General features: G+C 41.5%; 1 protein-coding gene across 3 annotated transcripts in view; it reads left to right on the top strand.

Annotated features, from left to right (window-relative positions):
- Nucleotides 1-18,904, top strand: part of LOC120913169 — a 77,595-nt gene extending 58,691 nt beyond the window's left edge. Inside the window, exons 13-18 of one of the 3 annotated variants that reach the window (XM_040322910.1) lie at nt 1,549-1,781; nt 4,023-4,294; nt 8,158-8,286; nt 11,943-12,084; nt 15,176-15,220; nt 18,115-18,904. In XM_040322910.1, the coding sequence (XP_040178844.1) occupies nt 1,549-1,781; nt 4,023-4,294; nt 8,158-8,286; nt 11,943-12,084; nt 15,176-15,220; nt 18,115-18,389 (1,096 nt within the window). In that variant the 3' untranslated portion in view covers nt 18,390-18,904. Of the gene's footprint in view, nt 1-1,548; nt 1,782-4,022; nt 4,295-8,157; nt 8,287-8,459; nt 8,657-11,942; nt 12,085-15,175; nt 15,221-18,114 lie in introns of those variants that run through there. The other 2 variants (XM_040322913.1, XM_040322912.1) reach the window with 2 other exon arrangements.
- The last annotated feature ends 1,212 nt before the right edge of the window (nt 18,905-20,116 follow it).

The following is a 20,116-nucleotide window of genomic DNA, read 5'->3' as shown; positions in this document are numbered from 1 at the left end:
ATCGGCGGCACACGGGGAGACTGTGAATCGAGCGAGGAGGTCCCGCTCGCTCACACAGCGGGGTGGCATCGCTGGATCCAGGGACAAGGTGAGTAACTTGCCTGTGGATCCAGCGAAAGGTAAGCCGCGCCGCTGCACGTCCACCCCGAGCGTGACTCGAGGATACCGATCTTAGCATTAAAAACCAACCCCGAGTCACGCTCGGGTTTACCGCCAGGGAGGTTAAAAGGAATTCAGAAGAAAAATTCCATCGGATTTTATCACATCGGAAATTCCGATCATGTGTACAGGGCATTAGTCTTTTGTCAAACTGACTGATGTGTGGAAAGGTCTGACTTTATTATCCGCCCGCTCCTCAAAATCATCAGTAAACAGGACCATTCCATTCCATTCCTACGGTGACGGTTACACTTATATATATATATAACCATCTTCTGAAATTCGAAATTCATATAGAATGAACTCAAATTTGAATAGAAAAATATTAGAATATATATATATATATATTTTATTATTCTACTCTTCTAATATTTTTCTATTCGAATTTGAGTTCATTCTATATGAATTTCGAATTTCAGAAAATGGAAGATAGATAGAAGAAGCCAGGTCATATTCTATTGTATTTGATTACATTCTATTAAATTCCATTCTGTTCTTTACTATTGTTTTAATTTTTTATATTCTATTTTATTGTAGTCTTTTTTAGAAATCGATTTATATTTTTTAGATTTTGATTCAAATTTGCTTTCAATTTTCATTCGAATTTGTTTTTGAATCGAATTGTTTTCGAATTCCAGTCGAACAGAATTTGTTTTCGAATTCAATCGAATTTCGTACGCGGGTTTTCGATTCGAAAACGTTCGTTTGGATCTGGTTAATTCGTTAATATTACAATTCGGGAATTCGAATAATGAAAAATTCGTCCGAATTTTGATTCGGAACAAAACGAAATGCACATGCCTACCAAGGACCCCGGCTGTGGAACGTGCTACCAACTAACATCCGAATGGAAGAAAATCATCGGGCCTTCAGAAAAAAACTCAAGACCCACCTCCTCTGAAGGATAAGGAAGGAAATAGATACCAAGAGCCTTGAGGCGATTCAGTTCGCATTTGTAGCGCTATACAAGTTATTCACTCACTCATTATCACCGCCTAAGCGACGGTAGTGCTGTAACAGTGCTAGTTTAGATTTGGATGAGTTTTAGAAGATATCTCCCCAATATGCAGTGAAGGTCTGTACATTGACTTGTAGGTCAGTGCACACCTCTGGGGAAAAACAGTAAGTTAATTGCACAAGCAAGAAATTAGATTACAGGAGGAGTTTTGCATGCATGCAGTTTTTAAGATTCCTTGAGACTGCTATAGAGCCAGAAAAGGACAATGGAATTTTTATTTTTTTCCATTTTAGAAAATCATAGTTCATAGATATTTCAATAACAAATGTAATTTTTTAAAAACAAAAAATTACAAAACATGACCTGCCAAAAATTATAAGTTTTGTATATTCAATATATTTGAACAATATAAATTGTGCTGTGATTTTTAGGATAGAGCTGGAATCTGCCGGCCTCTTCTGTTGCCAGAAGACGGGAATTAAATTCCAGGTCACCGGTCCTTTGGTTATCATCTATTCTCTGGAATCCTGGAGTGATTACTTGGAAGAAAGAACTGGGAGTAAACATGAGATTATCGGACCTCTATTTAACATAAAAATCTATGAGCAGTCAACAGCCAATGCGGTATCAGCAGTGTACTTGCCACATTATTTATGCCTAAGAAGTAAGTCAAGTGTTTTTAATCTCTAACTCATTTAACAAAAAAAGAAATAACATAAATAAATACATGTACATTAATAGATGTTAGAATTTCTCTTTAACCACTTAAGACCCGGACCTTTAGGCAGCTAAAAGACCTGGCCACTTTTTGCAATTCGGCACTGCGTCGCTTTAACTGACAATTGCGCGGTCGTGCGACCTGGCTCCCAAAAAAAATTGGCATCCTTTTTTTCCCACAAATAGAGATTTCTTTTGGTGGTATTTGATCACCTCTGCAGTTTTTATTTTTTGCGCTATAAATAAAAATAGAGCGACAATTTTGCAAAAAATGCAATATTTTTTACTTTTTGCTATAATAAATATCCCCAAAAATGTATATATATAAAAAAAAAAATGTTTTCCTCAGTTTAGGCCGATACGTATTCTTCTACCTATTTTTGGTAAAAAAAAATCGCAATAAGCGCTTATCAGTTGGTTTGCGCAAAATTTATAGCGTTTACAAAATAGGGGATAGTTTTATTGCATTTTTATAATTTTTTTTTTTTACTACTAATGGCGGCGATCATCGATTTTTTCGTGACTGCAACATTATAGTGGACACTTCGGACAATTTTGACACATTTTTGGGACCATTGTCATTTTCACAGCAAAAATGCATTAAAAATGCATTGTTTACTGTAAAAATGACAATTGCAGTTTGGGAGTTAACCACAAGGGGGCGCTGAAGGGGTTATGTGTGACCTCATGTCTGTTTCTAACTGTAGGGGGGTGTGGCTGTAGGTGTGACGTCATCGATTGTGTTTCTCTATAAAAGGGAACACACGATCGATCACGGCTCCACAGTGAAGAACGGGGAAGCTGTGTTTACACACTGCTCTCCCCGTTCTTCAAAAAAAAAAAAAACATAGGCCCGGATTCAGAAACAACTTACGACGCCGTCGTAAGTTTGAATCTGGGCCGTCGTATCTTGGCGCCTGATTCAAAGAATCAGATACGCCAGAATTTGTCTAAGATACGACTGACGTAAGTCTCTTACGCCGTTGTATCTTAAGTGCATATTTACGCTAGGGGCGCTTCCGTATATTTCTGCGTCGAAAATGCAAATGAGGTAAATACGCCGATTCAGAAAAATACTTGCGCCCGTCGGATTTAGCTACGCCGTTTACGTAAGGCGTCGGTCCGGCGTAACTTTACCCCTCATAAAGCAGGGGTAAGTCATGTTAGGTATGGACGTCGGAAACGTCGGAACAGCGTCGTACTTCGTCGTAGATCAGTTATAGCACTGATCGCTGTAAAAATGACAACGGTCCCAAAAATTTGTCAAAAGTGTTCGATGTGTCCGCCATAATGTCGCAGTCACGATAAAAATCACTGATCGCCACCATTACTAGTAAAAAATTAATTATTAATAAAAATGTCATAAAACTATCCCCTATTTTGTAGACGCTATAACTTTTGTGCAAACCAATCAATAAACACTTATTGCAATTTTTTTTTATGTATTTTCTGGGGATATTTATTATAGCAAAAAGTCAAAAATATTGAATTGTTTTCAAAATTGACGCTCTATTTTTGTTTATAGCGCAAAAAACAAAAACCGCAGAGGTGATCAAATACCACCAAAAGAAAGCTCTATTTGTGGGAAAAAAAAGGATGTCCATTGTGTTCGGGAGCCACGTCGCATGACTGCGCAATTGTCAGTTAAAGCGACGCAGTACCGAATCGCAAAAAGTGGCCCAGTCATTAGGCAGCGAAATGATCCGGGGCTTAAGTGGTTAAGGAGTTAGCTATACTTTGTCTGTTCACTTTGAATACTTCAGTACAGTATCGTGTGCAGATTAAATAAATAAAAAGGATTTTGTTTTTCACTTGATTGGATAACCAAAGTGAATTTTCACCCCATATCTACTCAAACCTTTTAGTATTTCAGCCTTCAAATTGGGATCTTCCCTTCTTCATTTGGATGTGAAATCTGACATTATCTGCCAGACTTCTGGTGATTTTTGACTTTGAAAAATCAAAAGAATAAAGCAAAATAAGGAACACAAAAATCTTATATAATTCAGCCACCAAAATGATAATAAAATTAAGAGAAAGTATTCTGATTCTCACATAAGCCCATTTGTAAGTAGTTTTCTTGAAGCATAAAAAAAAAAAATTGATTAATTGTCTTTATCATGTTTGCTGCATAGCATTGTACAGTATTTGTCTTGGAATATACTGTAACTTGCTCTTTATCTCACAGGTTTTACTGGGGACCCATCGAGTATTAAATGTGCCCACTTTATAGATGGGAACATGACCTTGAAAAGCCCGTCACGAGTGGAACCGTTTTATATAGTTCTGGAGAATCCCACCTTCTCCTGCCTGGGCCCTCTGCTGTCACTTGTGAAAAAAAAGATTCCGATTCATGGAATTATACTCGTCTACTTCCGGATAGTTTGTCCAGGAGAACCTGAATATCAAGAATATAAAATTCACCTACATCTACTGCCACTTATTGCACACATCGGAGAGGTTAAACATTTTTTACTTTTTAATGGCATATAAATAGTTTTAAAATATTCTCCTGAAAAACAACCCCGTGCACTGATATCCACATTCTTCTTGTTTCCACCAGTAATTGGTGGGGACCCAAGGTGGAAGAAAGGCACAGAGCGACCAAGGAAAGTGGCACTGTTGTTATTTGGTTCAGTTGTAACAGCAATAAAACTTGAAGAACAGCAGCAAGGTTTTAGATTCATAATCTTAAAATAATATAATGTCAAAGTCTCATCATCACAAGTAACAGCAGTGCAAGGGCTCACAGCAATGTTAGCAGCACCATGAAATGAATTTAGCACTAGAGTTGTCACTGAACAAGGCTTTCATGACCGGAAAACAGTTTCTGAGTAGTGGTGTGGCTGTAGGCAGGGTAGTGGTACAGTCAGGGCTTTTTTTCAGCTGGAACTTGGTGGAACTCAGTTCCACCACCTCTGACTCAGGCCCTCTGCTCCCTGCTGACCACTATTACTTGAAAACACAAAAGTCCGGCTTCTATGCCCACAAGCGACAGCTTGTTCTCCAACAGCTCCCACAGATCAGATCTCCTGAGTGGCTCCCACTGAGTGAATGAATGGGGAAAAGGAAGACAGGTACACAGGGTGCAGTGCAAATGCCAACAACACCACTGGATGATCTCCCCACAATTGAGAGAGGTGGCGCCAACTATAGTATGCAGGGAGGTACTAGAGTTGGCTGGGTGCTTCAGCTTAATGCAGCAACAAAAATAAGACCTGTGGAAGATGGTGGAGCTTTTAAGGAGATGGGGAAAAGATGGGGGCAGTAGAGGGGGGTTGTATGCATAGGTCAGAGCTGAAGAGGGATAATTGTGAGATGTGGATGGGTGATGCAGAGGTAAGCAATTGTGGAAGATGGCTGAATTCTGCACTCTGTGTAGAGCACCGTTAAACTCTGTACGCTGTATGCAGCGCACCCCTAAACTCTGCACTATTTAAGGTACACACCCTGAACTCTGCAGTCTGTGTGTAACCCCTCCTTGAACTCTACGCTCTGTACATATTACACTCCTGGTGACCCTGTTAAGACCCTCTCATTGTTAGTGAAAATTTACCACATCCACTATTTGGTGCAGTTTGGAGGGTGTGTGTAAGGGACCAGGGGGTGGGGGGGATTATGATTGAGTTCCTGTACCTATTTTTTGAGAAAAAAAGCCCTGGGTACAAGCAGCATTGAAAGCCGATAAGAGTTTTAGGTTGCATCTGTAGATTGAGATAGTGTAGCCAGCACTATCGCTTTCCCCGACTTGTACACTTTCCACGACTTGTTTATTCCCCAACTCGTTCATTCCCCGACTTAGTTGGGGTAGGCAGTACACATTGGTGGGGGTGGGTCAGCCACGCCCCATGACCTTTGACCTCTGGGAACCCACCTTCTGACCTTTTACCTCTGGGGGAGGTCCCTGTTCCAATTCCTGAGTCCTACCCTTATTCTTCAAGGGAAAACCCTAACCCTAACCCTTATTCTTCAAGGGATCACCCTAACCATAACTGACCTTTGACCTATGAACTTTAACCCTAAGTGCATCTCCACTTAGTGATTCTCTCCTCCCTAAAACCCCTACCTTTCCCAGACCCCTCCTTGACAGAAACCTCTCCCTAGGGCTAATTACAATGGGGGTTGATTTACGAAAGACAAATCCACTCTGCACCACACGTGCACTTGGAGGTGCAGTCACTGTAGATCTGAGGGGAAGATCTGAAATGAGGGGAATCTCTGCTGATTTTATCATGTGCAAGCAAAAATTCAGTTTTTTATTTTTTCTTGCATGTCCCCCTCAGATCTACAGCAATTGCACTTCCAAGTGCACATTGGATTTGCCTTTAGTAAATTACCCCCGGTTTCCCTATCCAGTGTATATTCTTTCCCTACCCTATCCACTTTGCAAATGTGTGCCAACTGCAGTGGGACAGTGCTACTTATTATTGGGCCCCGTACACACGTCCGAGAAACTCGACGAGCAAAACACATCGTTTTGCTCGTCGAGTTCCTTGTGAAGCCACCGAGGATCTCGGCAAGCCAAGTTTCCCCATTGACTAACGAGGAAATAGAGAACATGTTCTCTATTTGGCTCGACGAGTTCCTTGTCGGCTCCCTTGGCCAAAAGTGTACACACCACCGGGTTTCTCGGCAGAATACGGCTCCGATCGAGTTTCTGGCTGAATTCTGCGAAGAAACTCGTCGTGTGTACGGGGCCTAATCCTCACTTAAGAGGTCATCCAGTGTTTCAACATCCAACTGGACACCTGCCCTCTCTGGTACTACCTACAGAAGCTTCAAGAGGAACAAAGTTCCTCTCGTACTCCATTCTCTCTGACCAGTGGCCAGCAACACAGTGCCACCTGCAGAGGGGAGATTAAACTACATATCCATACACACACTTGTCCTTTTCTCTGTCAGAGCCCTGGGAACATGCCCAGTGCTTCAATAGGGGACAAAAAGGGGGAAATGTATATCTATATATACTAGGATTTTAAATGAAGCACACAAGGGGGGGTAGTGCGCCATAAGTGTGAAATTGCACAACATTGTATATAACAAGTAAATGCTAAAGGCATTTGCTAAACACCCTGAGGAATTGAGTGTAATACACTGCATACATATAAACAAGATGTGAAACATGATTGCCATAACAGGGAAACAAATATACATAGTTCATAAGTATGATGGAGTAAACCTTGTGATGTACAATCGTTTCATAAAAATATTGATGGAAATGGGGGGATTGCAACCTCCAAAATCTTGACGTGTTTCGTCGATAACCCGACTCATCAGGAGCGGATGCTGAATATCTGTTATGTCACGTACACACAACCGTTTTTCATGACGAGAAAAATGCAATTTTTTAAATTGGTCATTAAAAACGGTCGTGTGTAGGCTTCAGAGCATTTTTCTCGACGTGAAAAATATGCATTAAAAATTGAGAACCTGCTCTAATTTTTTTCTCGTCGTTTTTCACGTCGTCGTTTTTTCACGTCATGAAAAACGGTCGTGCGTAGGCTTTAACGACGGGGAAAAAAATGCGCATGCTCAGAAGCAGGTTATGAGAAGAGGTATTTGCATAATCAGCCCAAAGGGTGTCACCAATCGAATGGAACTTCCCCTTTATAGTGCCATCGTACGTGTTGTACGTCACCACGCTTTGCTCGAGCATGTGTATGCAAGGCAGGCTTGACAAGAATCACGTCGAGAAAAACGTTGTTTTTTTCCATGACATGAAACATAGTCGCGTGTACGCGGCTTAAGTAATAAAAAGTGGTCTAAATCAAAAAGCCCATGTTATGGAAGAGTTTGCATGTAAGTTATGTAAAAAAGATGTTCAAATCCACAAACTTCATTGGATGTTGAACTCAGGTGGTCCTGGTATGCAAGAGTCACCATATCAGTGCTTCAATAGGGGAGCATGCAATCTTTTTTTTCCTGAAATGCAGTGCCCAGGCCTGAGTGGCCAATTACCGGGCAAGCAAAGTAGAGGGGTCAGCCACTAACTCTGTGTATGTTCTAACATAAAGTTTACAATAGGATTTGGCCTTTTGGCTCCAATGGGAGAACAGAGCTGCTCAGGAGTGCAGGGAAGGTACCTGTAGGTTGGTGGTTGTTCTTCACGAAAAGCTGACCTGAACCCTTAATGGTCATTATATTTTCTGTTACTCTTTAAGTTGCTCCTGTGTATTGCTATTCTTTCTTAGCAAAGAAAAACAACACCCCCCCACCCCCTCCTTGATACATTGGAAAAATTCTCTACTCTGTTCCTGCTTTAGCTAGGGTGGCGGTTATGTCTTACAACCTGATTAATCTGTATCAATTTAATTCTGCTTCAGAGACTTGACAAGGAAAAGACAACGTTAAAATTTAAGAGAATTGCAAAGCCTCCTCAAACCCATGACACCGTATACACAAAAACCAAATATCTCATTACCAGTCGCCCACAAGACTATGTGCGTCCCAAGGTAATCTTTACAGTTACTTATATGTTAACACATATTATTTTTTTACAGTCAAAATTAATAGTTTTAGGGTGGTTTGTTGACCACTGTTAGAAGTGATCACATTTTTGTAGTTCATCAAATGGTTCCCAACTTATATGACAAGCTTGACAAATTTTCCATTTCTTGAATTTCAGGTGTTGATTTTAGACAATTCTGTAAAAGCTACCGATCCTTGGATCAATGTTATGAGAAACAATAATAATTACTAGATCTGCCCAACTGCTTTCACCATTACAAAGACAAGTGAATGGCATTGTGTTACTAAAATATGGTTTCTTTATAATGAATTAGGACAAATAACTGACATATCTGTATGATAATGACTTGGTGGCCTTAAAGCGGGAGTTCACCCATTTATTACATTTTTTTTTCCTCCCCTTAGATTCCTGCTCGTTTTGTCTAGGGGAATCGGCTATTTGTATTAAAATATGAGCAGTACTTACCCGTTTTCGAGATGCATCTTCTTCCGTCGCTTCCGTGTATGGGTCTTTGGGAGCGGGCGTTCCTTCTTGATTGACAGTCTTCCGAGAGGCTTCCGACGGTCGCATCCATCGCGTCACTCGTAGCCGAAAGAAGCCGAACGTCGGTGCGGCTCTATACTGCGCCTGCGCACAGACGTTCGGCTTCTTTCGGAAAATCGTGACGCGATGGATGCGACCGGCGGAAGCCTCTCGGAAGACTGTCAATCAAGAAGGAACGCCCATTCCCGCAGCCCATACCCGGAAGCGACGGAGAGGATGCATCTCGTAAACGGGTAAGTACTGCACATATTTTAAAACAAATAGCCGATTCCCCTAGAGAAAACGAGCAGGAATCTAAGGGGAAAAAGTGCCCTCTAAGGGGGAACCCCCGCTTTAACCTCCCTGGCGGTATGATTCTTTGTGGTTTGAGGTGCTGAAAGCGGTACAAGTATTTTGCATGAAAATTTGGCGTTTTATATTGTAGGCCTGCAATTCTTATGCCGCGTACACACGATAATTTTTCTTCATGAAAAAAACTTTGTTTTTAAAAAATGTCATTTAAAATGATCGTGTGTGGGCCTCACATCATTTTTCAGGTTCTGAAAAACGACAATTTTTTTCCCCGAACATGCTGCATTTTTTAACGACGTTTTAAACGATGACGTTTTTTGGGTTGAAAAAAATGGTCGTGTGTGGGCTAAAACTACGTTAAAAACCCGCGCATGCTCAGAAGATGGGAGCGCTCGTTCTGGTAAAACTACCGTTCATAATGGAGTAAGCACATTCATCATGCTGTAACAGACAAAAAAGCGCAAATCGTCTTTTACTAACACGAATCAGCTAAAGCAGCCCCAAGGGTGGCGTCATTTGCATGGAACTTCCCCTTTATAGCGCCATCGTACGTGTTGTACGTCACCGCGCTTTGCTAGAGCATTTTTTTAAAACGATGGTGTGTGGGCAACGTCGTTTTAATGATGAAGTTGGAAAAACGTTGTTTTTTTTCATGCCGAAAAATTATCGTGTGTACGCGGCATTAGGAATAGATCACTTAAATCTGTCCAAACAAGAGTCTAGTAGACATCCCGGGTATGATAAAGTTTGAAACACAAAATCATAAATTATAATATAATAACTATAAATAATTATAATAAATAATAATGTAAATATAATAAAAATGATTCAATAATGTAATGAAATCAAAAACACTGACATTTGCTCAGTTGCAGAATTGTCGCTGTCATTCCTTTTATTGTTTGATGATGAATTTCCCCACAAATCGCAATCGTTCAATTCTGCAAGTAATTATAATTTATTATCGCTGTTTTCTAGCTTCTCTAAAACCACTTTTGACATAAAGGGACACTTTTGGTTGCTATGGACAATCTCCAGTTTGCAGGCAGAAAGAACTGTATTTATTATATAAAAGTGCATGTAGGACACTGGACAGACCACTTAGGGACAAAGGGGGTGTGTATTTATTTCATACAGTACTGTAATCTGTATGTATTGTGTGTATTTACTTTTTTGAATTTGGCGCCGATCTCCGCCCCTGTGCGTCGTAACGTCGCAGGGAACGGCGCTCGATGGCACACAGGCACTGTGTGAATCGAGCGAGGAGGACAGTGCTCGATCACACAGCGGGGAGGCATCGCAGGATCCAGGGACAAGGTAAGTAAACTCTGCCTGTGGATACTGTGATGCGATCCCGAGTCTGGCTCGGGAATACCGCTAATGGTACAGGTTTTCCACCCTGAGCCAGACTCGGGAATACCGCCAGGGAGGTTAAGAAAGGGATACGTGATAAAATGAGCTGACTTGTTGGTCAACCTACTGGTGCCAAACCAAATGTAGGTCTTGGGCTGTTTATTCTAAATGAATACATACAAATTATACCTCTTCTAGAAGTCCATATGAAAAAGTGTCAAGGAAACCCAAACATGACCTAATCAAATAACTCTACAATCACAAGTGTGTTTTTGTTTGTTTTTTGTTTTAATGGCTATAGGATCAATAACTCTATTCAGATGATCAAAGTCGTATTAAACTGTATCTGAGCACCACAAAATGAAAATGTTATTTCATTTGTTTGTAACATCTAAAGGAAACTCCTTTTGCAACCATGCTTTGTTTTGTAGAGAAATCACTTTATTAAACAACCCCCTAGCATTGCTGGCTGTGGCCATCTTGAGTAAGGGCAGATGATTCATTAGCATTTACTTGCTGGAACCTGTCTTACCTTAGCTCAGGCATGTATGGAGAAGGGTGTGCTTAGCTGAGAAAGCTCCTCCTTCAGTTTAAAGACTTCTGGGATGTATAACATCATTTTGGCCTAGGCAGAAACCAGGAAAAGTAAACAAAAACAAGAAAATGTAATATACCTTCCTATCTATTTACTAAGGCTAGTAGTATAAGGATTTAAATTGTTCATGTTGATTGAAATAATAGTTTTTAGTTCTGTTTTAACAATTATGCCGCGTACACACGATCTGATTTTCTTCTGTCTGTAACTCCACACAGTAATGCAAGGCCTTCTCCCTGGTGTGGAGAAAGCCTCTTAAGGGGGGAGGGGGCAAGCAAGAGTGTCAGGACGTCCACTAACACACAGCTCCTTTCTCTATCTGCAAAGTAGAGAGCGTTCTGACTCTCCTGCTCGCCCCCTCCCCCCTTAAGAGGCTTTCTCCACACCAGGGAGAAAGCCTTGCATTACTGTGTGGCATTATAGACAGAAGAACAGTAAGTGAGGATTTCTCAGAAGAAATAAGGACATTTAAAAGCAAAATGGAAGGATGAGGTAGGTGAAGGAGGACTGCACTAAGGTAAAGGAAGCTATTTAGGGAATTTTTTTTTACCTTTACAACCCCTTTAAGGACAACCAATTGGTTGAGTTTACCTACCTAAAGTGATCCCTGGTCTATATGGGAGGCACATCTTTTTCCCAGTATCCATTTGTAGATTGGATTTTTAATAGCAGGTTTTCTGCAGGTGCTTTCTGAAACCTAAAGGAGCGTACCCTAAGTAGCCGGTGCTATGTCACCAGAAATGCTGAGCACACAAGTTTACTTTCATATTAGATTTATGTATGTCATTGTATAATTATTAGACCAATTTTATGACCAAAACCCAAACTAATGATAATTTATTGATGAAATTCTCCAGACTCTTAAGTTCCAGTCTAGTTATCACTCTGAGCCTTTCGAGTTCACAGAGATCAGTGTAAGAGGAAATGATGTCAACATTTTTCTGGAGGTAAAAGAAGAAAGCACCACAGAAACAGTCTGGGACACTATCTTAACAAGAGGTACCATTTTGTTTCAGCTTATTGCATAATTTCCTTAACAGGCTGTGTGTTTACAATTCCAAAAGGAATAAATTCAAGTTTAAAGCTGTTACTTTGTACTGACTTTCTACACCTTAAACCGTGCATAGGCAAGTAGAGCTAGGACAAAGGGAGGGCAGAAGGGACATGTGCCTTAGAGCCTGGTTCACACTGGGGCGGCACGACTTCCGGGGTGACCCGGCAAGGCGTCCTGAGAGGCTACTTGCAAAATTACTTCTGTATAGAAGTCAATGCAAGTTGCCCCGAGTAGCCCCCGAAGTCGTATAAGAACCTTCTTCTCAGGCCCCGTACACACGTCCGAGAAACTCCACGGGCAAAACACAACGTTTTCCCCGTCGAGTTCCTTGTTCGGCTGTCAGAAAACTCGTCGAGCCAAATGTTCCCATTGCCTAACGAGGAAATAGAGAACATGCTCTCTTTTTGGCTCGGCGAGTTTCCCGACGGGTTTCTCGGCGAAAAGTGTACACACGACCGGTTTTCTCGGCAGAATACGTCTCCCATCGAGTTTCTTGCTGAATTCTGCCGAGAAAACCGGTCGTGTGTACGGGGCCCAAGTCGGAGCGACTTGCGTCGCTCCTATTAGAACGGTTCTATTGACTAGGATGGGACGCAACTTGTCAGGCGGCTGAGTCACCTGACGAGTCGCCCCAGTGCAATGTTGATATGTGGATTGGGGGAGGGGGTTTGCACTGGCAGCGAATGCAGTATCAGAAGGAACAAGGGCCCAATAGCTGCTGAAGGGAGGAGTCTGCAGCATGGTGTGGGTGGAATAGAGCAGACCTCAATCTCAGCACGGTTCCTCTCTCCCTATGTTATGTGATATTCCACATGACCAGAGCCAGGAAGGAGGAAAAGCTGCCCTCATTCCCTGTGGGCAATGTACTGAGAAGTTGAACTGAGTGAGTACATAGAGGGTAGAGGGACAACTCAGCCCTAGACCTCCCCTTTCTTCTTAAGAACACCCCCCCCCCCCCAAAGAACCCCTTTAATCTCCTCCCTCTCTTAAACCCCTTAGTCCTTCTTCTCCCTTATAACCCTCCCAAGTCGCTTTAGTTCCATGCACCCCACAGAGCCCACCTCACAGCTCCCCTCTCCTCCTCCTTCATCCCACTCACATAGATACCAAACCAGTCCCCCTCATACTGACAGCAACGATGCAGGGACATTTTTTACTTCCATTGACCCCAGAATTGTAGGGACATTTTTTCATTGCAGTAACACCACAGACTTTAAGGGGTTGTAAAGCTTTGTGTTTTTTCACCTTAATGCATCCTATAGCGGCCGACTGTATCACTCGGCCCCGCCCCCCGGCGTGCCGCGTCATTGATTTGATTGACAGCAGCGGGAGCCAATGGCTGCGCTGCTATCAATCAACCAATGAATGAGCCGAGAAGCCCTGCCGAGAAGCCTGCGCGTTCACAGCACGGGACTTTCGAGGGCTCAAAATGCAGCTAAAGGACCAAGCCCCTTTTTGCGATTCGGCACTGCGTCGCTTTAACTGACAATTGCACGGTCGTGCGACGTGGCTCCCAAACAAAATTGGCGTCCTTTTTTTCCCACAAATAGAGCTTTCTTTCGGTGGTATTTGATCACCTCTGCGGTTTTTATTTTTTTGCGCTATAAACAAAAATAAAGCGACAATTTTGAAAAAAATTCAATATTGTTTACTTGTTGCTATAATAAATATCCCCCAAAAATATATAAAAAAAACGATTTTTTTCCTCAGTTTAGGCCGATACGTATTCTTCTACCTATTTTTGGTAAAATTTATAGCGTTTACAAAATAGGGGATAGTTTTATTGCATTTTTATAATTTTTTTTTTTTTTTTACTACTAATGGCGGCGATCAGCGATTTTTTTCATCTCTGTGTATCATCTGAGGCTGTTCACCTCACTGGGTATATGGAGGGTTTACATCTACTTTAAGCCCAACTTCAGGTTTAATTTCACTTTAACCTCCTCGGCGGTGTTCCCGAGTCTGACTCGGGGTGAGATTTTTGGGCTAGGATCGGTAACCCCGAGTCAGACTCGGGCTTGCCTCGCTGGATGTACAGGGAGTTTTACTTACCTTGTCCCTGGATCCAGCGATGCCACCGCGCTGTGTGAGCGAGCGGGACCTCGCTCGATTCACACAGCGTCCTCCTGTGCCGCCGATCTCCGTTCCCTGCGACGTTACGACGCACGGGGACGGAGAACGGCGCCAAATTTAAAAAGGTAAATAAACACATTACATACAGTATACTGTAATCTTATAGATTACAGTACTGTATGTAAAAAAAACACACACCCCTTGTCCCTAGTGGTCTGCCCAGTGTCCTGCATGTCATTTTATATAATAAAAACCTTTTTTTCTCCCTGCAAACTGTAGATTGTCCATAGCAACCAAAAGTGTCTTTTTATGTCAAAAATAGTTTTAGATCAGCTAAAAAACAGCGATAATAAATTATAATCACTTGCAGAATTGTGCGATAGCGATTTGTGGGGAAATTTGTCATAAAAATAAATAAATAATGACAACGACAATTCTGCAACTGAGCAAATTTCAGTGATTTTGATTTGATTACATTATTGAATAATTTTTATTATAATTATATTATTATTTGTTATAATTATTTATAGTTATTTATTATATTATAATTTATAATTTTGTTTTTAAAAAAATGTCATACCCGGGATGCCTATTAGAATCTTGTTTGGTCAGATTTAAGTGAGTTATTTCTAAAAATTACAGACCTACAGTATAAAACGCCAAATTTCCTTGCAAATAATGGTACCGCTTTCAGCATGTTTTTTCTGAAAGAATCATACCGCCAGGGAGGTTAAATAGTTCCTTCTGGCCAAGCTGGCCACATTTCTTACTAATGGAGATATTTTTTTTGGCCCAGCTTGGCCCAAAAGTACTATTTAAAGTAAAATAAAAACTGAATTTAGGCTTTAAACTCAGCTGTGTTTGACATTTTTGCATATGAGCTGCAACAAATTTATATTAAATACATGTTAAATAATCGTGCTAATCTTTCATCTAATCCACTGTCATCTTTATTGTTTTTAGGGGACATAAAAGATTTTTCAGTAGTTCAGCTGAGGGAGAGGGACGGTAAGTGAACTTCAACTTGGTGCCCAACATCTTTATTGTGGATTTAAAAATAACAGGATATCTGAAATGTGAACACACACTGAGGAAGATTTTTTTCTCACTATTTCAAATGTGGAGTTCTTGTACTTTTCCACCCATGTTAACCACTTCAGCTCCGTAAGAATTGACCTCCTTCCTGACCGGGCCATTTTTTGCGATACGGCACTGCGTCGATTTAACTGACAATTGCGCGGCCGTGCGACATTGTAATCAAACAAAATTGATGTCCTTTTTTCCCCACAAATAGAACTTTCTTTTGGTGGTATTTGATCACCTCTGTGGTTTTTATTTTTTGCCCTATAAACAAAAAAGAGCGTCAATTTGGAAAAAAACACAATATTTTTTATTTTTTGCTATAATAAATATCTCAATTTAAGAAAAAAAAAATTCCCTCAGTTTAGGCCGATACGTATTCTTCTACATATTTTTGGTAAAAAAAAAAAAAATCACAATAAGCGTTTATTGATTGGTTTGCACAAAAGTTATAGCACCTACAAAATAGGTTATTGATTTATGGCTTTTTGTTTTTACTAGTAATGGCGGCAATCTGCGATTTTTATTGGGACCACGACATTGCCGCGGATAAATCGGACACTTTTGGCACCTTTTTTTAAACCATTGACATTTATACAGTGATTAGAGCTATAAATAGCCCCTGATTACTGTGTAAATGTCACTGGCAGGGAAGGGGTTAACACTAGGGGACAATCAAGGGGTTAAATGTGTTCCCTCAGTGTGTTCTAACTGTTGGGGGATGGGACTGACTGTGGAGGAGACCGATCAGTGTTCCTATATACTAGGAACACAAGATCTGTCTCCTATCCCCTGACAGGACGTTGCTTTGTGTGTTTAGACACACAGAACCACATTCCTGCCTTGTCACAAGCAATCGTGGGTGCCCGGCTCCTCAGTGCCCCTATTAACCACTTCATTACCGGCCCATTGTAATATGACATCCACAGAGGGGATCTCCCATCCTGGGTGGACGTCATATGACAGCCTGGGCTTTGTGAGGGGATATCTGAATGATGGGTGCAGCTAGAAGCATCATTCAGATATCATTCTTTCATGCCGGCGATTCTGTTCACAATAAGAGCGATCATAGCGGCAGTTCAGTAGCTTGACTATTCTTATAGGTGGCGGGAGGGGACATCCCCCCCCCTCCCGCCGCCATCCAGTGCTTCTCCGGGCTCTCCCGTGCCATCGGGGGCCCGGAGAAAGAATCGTCCGGATGGGAAGCATAGAGATGACTGGTGACCAGATGGTCACCAGTCATCTCTATGACCGTCGGAGGCCCAGGCGCGATGTGATGACGTCACGCCCGGGTACCCGGAAGTAAACAAAGCCGCGATTGCGGCTAGTAAGCATGAGATCGGTGAAAAAAAATTCACGATCTCATGCTTTCCAGCCTGGAGTAGAGATGTGGGGTCTTATTGACCCCGCATCTCTCCATAAAGAGGACCTGTCACACACATTTCCTATTACAAGGGATGTTTACTTTTCCTGTAATGGGAATAAATTGATAAAAAAAAATGTAACAAAAAGTGTAAAAAAAAAGGTAAAATAATAATAATAATAATAATAATATATATATTTTTTAAACGCCCCTGTCCCCGGTAGCTCGTGCTCAGAAGTCAACGCACATGTAAGTCCCGCCCACATATGTAAACGCCGTTCAAATTACATATGTGAGGTATCGCCTCGTGCGTTAAAGTGGCAGCAATAATTCTAGCACTAGACCCCCTCTGTAACTCTAAACTGGTAACCTGTAAAAAATGTCAAAGCGTCGCCTATGGAGATTTTTAAGTACCGAAATTTGGCGCCATTCCATGAGTGTGCGCAATTTTAAAGCGTGACATGTTAGGTGTCTATTTACTCGGCGTAACATCATCTTTCATATTTTACAAAAAAAATGGGCTAACTTTACTGTATTGTTGTTTTTTACCGTGCAAGATAAAAAGTTGCAATGACCGCCATTTTATTCCCTAGGGTGTCTGATAAAAAAAACATTTATAATGTTTGGGGGTTCTGAGTAATTTTCTAGCAAAAGAATGATGATTTTTACATGTAGGAGAGAAGTGCCAGAATAGGCCCGGTATGGAAGTGGTTAAAGCAGCTGCCATACAGCTACGGCGATTTGTGCAGGAGAGCCATTCTGCCTCCGGCATGTGGTTATATAAAAAGGAAATGTTATCAGTTTTATCATTGTGCGATCATCTTTTGGTTTTCCCTCATGTCCTGGTTGTGAAGTAGCCAGGTCTACATCCGGAGGCTGTTCTCTAGTTGCAGTGGTGTATTTTTTTGTTGGGGGTGGCAAACAATCCGCCGACACCCAACCCTAGTCACTCACCAGCCCTGCCCTTACCCCATCTTCACCCTGCCTCTCCTCCTTCTTGGCTTCCCGGCGGCTTCTCCTGCATCTCCTCCCTCCTCGGTAGCCAATAGGATTACTTATCCTCTTGACCAATCGGGTGACGGGTCTCAGGACCCGCTTCCTGATTGGCCGGGAGGAAAATCAGGAAAACAATAGCGATTATTAATTCATTATTGTCACACAACTGGGTGGGCTCAGGGCTTTAAAGCTTCACTTTGCAAAGAATACCCAATCACAGGCAAGGAAAATACAAAAAAAGATTTTTTTCCTTGCACATGATTGGATGATAGAAATCAACAGAGCTTCCCCTCAGATGTACTTGCCTTTAGCAAACCAACCTCCCCTTGTATGTAGCATAGATTGTAATCTCCTCAAGGGCAGGGACTGATGTGAATGTGCAATAAATAAGTAAAGCGCTGCATAAATTGATAAGTACCTATAATTAAAAATAAATAATGTATGATATTCATAATGGTTTCAGGTGCATCCCCTCCACTAGTACATTTTGTGGATAAACACCGAAGGGCTCTTATCGAAAGACTGTCCCACGTAGACCCGGTTCTGGACGATCTGCTGGACCAGAATCTTCTGACCCTGGAGCAATATGACACTATACGTCAGAGGGAACCTCCCCAAGAGAAGATGAGACAGCTCTATCAATATACAACCTCCTGGGGTAACCCAGACAAGGAGAAGCTTTTCCAGGCTATACTAACGTGCAACAGACCTCTTATCATTGATCTTGAGGGACTATAAATTGCTATTTACAAAGGTTTGCCATAGTTGAGAGGCCTGCCTGCCCTAATCACATATGCTGTGCCCCATTACTATTTTTTAATGCATGTGATTTCAATTTGCCTCCATCTCTTTATTTTTTTTTCTCAGTTTATTAACCCCTACCCAGTTTTCTACAAAGTGGGGGGATTAAAGTCAAGCCAAATAGCCTGTTCTTGACTTGTACACCTAGATTACAGATATTGTATGGAATGTTGCAGTTTATTCAGTGGAGTTGATTTAAGGCAAATCAACTTAAAAGCGGAGTTCCAGATGTTTTTGTGTTTATTAAAAGTCAGCAGCTCCCCTCCGCAGCGCTGACATCAATACAGCTTGTGGCTTCACAGCCGGGTGTGCACTGCGAATGCGAGAGTCACGCCTCATGTCCTGAATGGTAATCTTCTGGGACCTGTGACGTGTCCCAGAAGATTGCAGGGATGGAGGGGCCACCTAGGCGACCCGAGCGGAAGTAGGAGCTGGATACCTGCACCCCCCCCAAAAAAATGATATGCCAAACGTGGCACGCCAGGCGGTCAGGATTACTTAAAGCAGAAGCTCCACTTTTGGGTCAAACTCCATTTTAATTTGCAAGGGAAGTTGCACTTTGCGTTTTCCCCAGAGCTTAGTAAATGTGGTGGAATTTCACTTTGCAGAGAATACTCATTAGGCTCTGCCTGCCCAGTGGAGTTGATTTACTAAATACTTGTATAATACTAGTTGTATTAAGGGAATGTCCCTTAGTGAGCTTTCACTTTGCCAAGAAAACCCCCATCCCCCATCCATGTGATTGGATGATGGAAGTCAACAGAGCTCCACCCTATTTACTATGCTCTGGGGTTAATTTCCTTGCAAGGGGAACCGCCTATTTGCCTTTAGTAAATCAACCACAGTGACTCCATTCGATACGCTTTTTTTTTTTTTTTTTCCAAATAGAGTAGGGAAGGATTAGGACCCCTGTGACTTTCTTCATTTTATACCATTTATGTATTTTTTTGTTTTATACAATTTCAATTTCAATTAGATTGAATGTTCTGCTGTTTTTTTTGTTAACCACTTAAGCCCCGGACCATTTCGCTGGCCAAAGACCAGAGCACTTTTTGCGATTCGTCACTGCGTCGCTTTAACTGACAATTGCACGGTCGTGCGACGTGAGTCCCAAACAAAATTGACGTCCTTTTTTTCCCACAAATAGAGATTTATTTTGGTGGTATTTGATCACCTCTGCGTTTTTTTTTTGCGCTATTAAACAAAAATAGAGCGACAATTTTGAAAAAAATCGATATTTTCACTTTTTGCTGTAATAAATATCCCCCAAAAATATATAAAAAAACTATTTTTTTCCTCAGTTTATACCGATTTGTATTCTTCAACATATTTTAAGTTATAGTGTCTACAAAATAGGGGATAGTTTTATGGCATTTTTATTATTATTTTTTTTACTAGTAATGGCGGCGATCTGCAATTTTTTATCATGACTGCAACATTATGGTGGACACATCGGACACTATTGACAAGTTTTTACAGCGATCAGTGCTATAAAAATGCATGGATTACGTTGAAAATGACACAGGCAGTGAAGGGGTTAACCACTAGGTGGCGCTAAAGGGGTTAAGCGTGACTGTGTGTGACACGACAGTGATCACAGCTTTCGATTACAGGGAGCTGTGATCAGTGTCCTGTCACTAGGAAGACTGGAGAAATGCTTTTTT

Source organism: Rana temporaria, chromosome 9, assembly GCF_905171775.1.
Source record: "Rana temporaria chromosome 9, aRanTem1.1, whole genome shotgun sequence".
Classification (NCBI taxonomy): domain Eukaryota; kingdom Metazoa; phylum Chordata; class Amphibia; order Anura; family Ranidae; genus Rana; species Rana temporaria.
Note: the sequence above shows the minus strand (reverse complement) of the source record. Positions and strands in the feature narration are given on the sequence as shown.